The following is a 3,153-nucleotide window of genomic DNA, read 5'->3' on the forward strand; positions in this document are numbered from 1 at the left end:
GGTGTTACCCTGGATGAACGCGATATCGTCAGTGCTGAGCGAGTGGGTCGGAAAACTATCGTAGCTGAGTATGAGCGGGGTAAAGAAGAAGACGCAACAGCAGCGCGACCGCGCGCACTCGTTGTCCGTTTGGTGCAGCGCGGCGCTCGCGACGAGCTGCTACGCGCTGCGCGGGTGCGGCGCGGCTTCGACTCTGCTGGCATCGTGCCGGCCGCCGCCCCGCGCCGCGTCTACGTTAACGAGCGGCTAACGCGCCTCAATAAACAGCTGTTCTACAGGGCACGCGAGGAATCTCGTCGCCTAAAATGGAAATTTGCGTGGACCAAGAATGGCAAAATTTTTGTCAGACGTGATTACACCCAAACGGCAATAAGGATTCGCGACCATGTAGACATCGTGAGGGTTTTTAGTGATATCACAGTTAGCCCCATTTAGAAATCTTTACATATTTCCTTCTCAGCATAGTTCGTTTAATTCGGTATTTATAGATTATATATTATTGTTTGTAATTTATCTAATTAAGGACACAAGCGATTTATTTTATATTTATTACTTATCCAAAGTCTACTATAATATACCTTTAAAGTTTTCGTTATATACCACTGTATTGTCATACTTAGATGACTTTTGTAAATTTTTTAATGTTATGTCACTTCTCAATACACAATTTATTACAATTGTTAGGTCGTTAAAAACTAATTTAATTGTTAAAAAAATGGTTTCATCAATTTTTTGTACCTTACTGCTCTTAACCACACTGCCGCGCAATTACTTAGTATGGTTGATATTATATTTCGTTATCATTTGCTTAGAAAGCATATACATTGAATGGTATCATGAAAATAGTGTAAAAACTTGTGTTATATTTGTCCCACCTACATTCAAGACTACAAATTTAAATTTGAAAACGAATCTAGAAGAGTTAAAACATAGTTTAGTTACTGTCTCCTTGAACTCGGGATTACAAAACTTTATCTATAAATGCACTAGAATACTAGGAAAACCTAAATGTTATTTACGTAACAATATATTTTTATCGCGTATCCTACATGGCTATGGCTATCTTTAACAACTCTTTTTTGAGATTAGGCCTATTAAACATTAGGTCCATAAACACTGGACAAGATGAACTAACAGCAACGCTTCTTAACTACTCGCCTGATATCGTAGCCCTCAACGAAACCTGGCTCAAACCGGGTGAGGAGGCTGCGGCACCCGCGATCCCGAGTTACAAATTCTTACACAAGGCAAGGCAAGGGAAAAAGGGTGGAGGTGTGGGCTTCTATGTTCGACAAGGAATCACTTCTAAGGTACAAAAACATCCTACATCTAAACTTGAACAATTCTGGCTTGAAGTTCAATTGCAGGGCTCCAGTTTGGCCGTTGGCACTGCCTATAGACCGGAGTCGGTGGGAGTTCAAGACGCTCTAGACGCCCTCAGTGAGTCTATCAACTCCTTGGCAAGATGTGACCTTACATGTGTTTTAGGCGATATTAATATAGACATGGCAAGTCCGAAAAATCCAAAAGCGCAAGAACTTTTACACTTCTGCCATCAGCATAACCTCGAACAACTAGTTAAGGAACCCACGCGAATCACGCAGCACTCAGGGACCATTCTAGATCTCGTTCTCACTGACAACGCGTCGAAGTGCCGAAATGTGCAAATTATTCATAACTACTGTCTAAGTGATCATGCTTTGGTTATTGTAGACTTTGACATAAGAAAGTCCAAGTTTAAAAAAGAAATTAAATATAGGCGCCCATTACTACATATAAATTTTGACTCTTTTAATGCTGATTTAAACCGCTTACCATGGGACTCCATCGGTGACCTGCAAGATGTCAACCAAATGGTCAAAACATTTAATAGTTATATGCTTCTACTGTTTGATATCCACGCTCCAATTCGTAAAATAATCTGCGGGGTTAAGCCGAAACCGTGGATAACAAATATGATAAGATTCATGATGAGGCTGCGAGACCAAGCATTACAGCGAGCACTAAAAGTGAAAAAAGAGAGCGCCAAAGACTACTATCGTAATCTTAGGAACTTAGTGACCGCCTCGATAGAACGCGAGCGAAGAGCCTATTTTAATAGCTTCATTAACAACAACTTAAAGGACTCGGCTACGCTTTGGAGAAATATTAAAAAAATCACCCAGGTAAACAGCACCAAGACCAACATGATTCCTGATCATCTAAGCGACCCAGATAAAATTAACGATCATTTCCTTAATCTACCACCTTGTCCTGGGACAATTCTCGACGCAAGAAGTATGAACCTGATTGATGCATCAGAACACGATGAGTTAAAGTTAAAACCAGTCTCAGAGGAGGAAGTAAAAAATACTATCTACAATATAAAAACTAAGGCAGTGGGACACGATGATTTAAGCATCGACATGATAAAGTTGACATTGAAAGTCACACTACCTATAATAACTAAGATGGTGAATAAGTCTATTGAAACCAACACATTCCCCTCTAGCTGGAAGAAAGCGCTAGTTAAACCTATCCAAAAAAAAAGTACAGTGGTCGAGCTAAAAGATCTACGCCCGATTTCAATCTTACCGGTATTATCGAAAGTACTAGAGAAAGTAGTGCTGGTGCAAGTTCTAAAGTACCTAGGGAACAATAATATAACGCCAAAGCTACAATCAGGCTTTCGCAAAGCGCATGGCACTGAAACGGCACTCCTAAAAGTTACAGACGATCTGACGGAGGCATCGGATATGGGGCTTAGCTCCATTATGGTGCTACTAGACTATTCGCGAGCATTTGACTGTTTGGAGCCGAAATTGCTTCTATCTAAACTGCAGCATTATCGTTTCTCAAAAAACACATGTCAATGGTTTCACTCATTTCTTAACGGCAGAGAACAATCCGTTATAGTTGAAAGCAAAGACGGTCTTAAGAGATCTTCCACTTCTAAATCCATCCTACGCGGTGTACCTCAAGGTTCGCTGTTAAGTCCAACTCTTTTTACAATTTTTACAGCTGATTTACCTACACAAATAAAACACTGCAAGTACCACCTTTACGCTGACGACACTCAACTGTATTACTCCTTCGACAGCAAAAAGATAGAAGAAGCCGCTGCCAAAATCAATGAGGACCTAAGGAACGTTTACTCATGGTCTCAAAAAAATT

General features: G+C 40.6%; 1 protein-coding gene across 1 annotated transcript; it reads left to right on the forward strand.

Annotated features, from left to right (window-relative positions):
* Window positions 1–70: 70 nt before the first annotated feature.
* LOC106122971 (RNA-directed DNA polymerase from mobile element jockey-like) lies at window positions 71–2,756 on the forward strand (the record flags this gene model as incomplete). The annotated part of the gene is made up of 2 exons (XM_013319117.1): window positions 71–234; window positions 1,106–2,756. Coding segments are annotated over exons 1-2 (1,815 nt in total), but the record flags the coding sequence as incomplete, so codon positions are not given.
* Between the last annotated feature and the right edge of the window lie 397 nt (window positions 2,757–3,153).

Source organism: Papilio xuthus, unplaced genomic scaffold, assembly GCF_000836235.2.
Source record: "Papilio xuthus unplaced genomic scaffold, Pxut_1.1 DF826650.1, whole genome shotgun sequence".
Taxonomy (NCBI): Eukaryota; Metazoa; Arthropoda; class Insecta; order Lepidoptera; family Papilionidae; genus Papilio; species Papilio xuthus.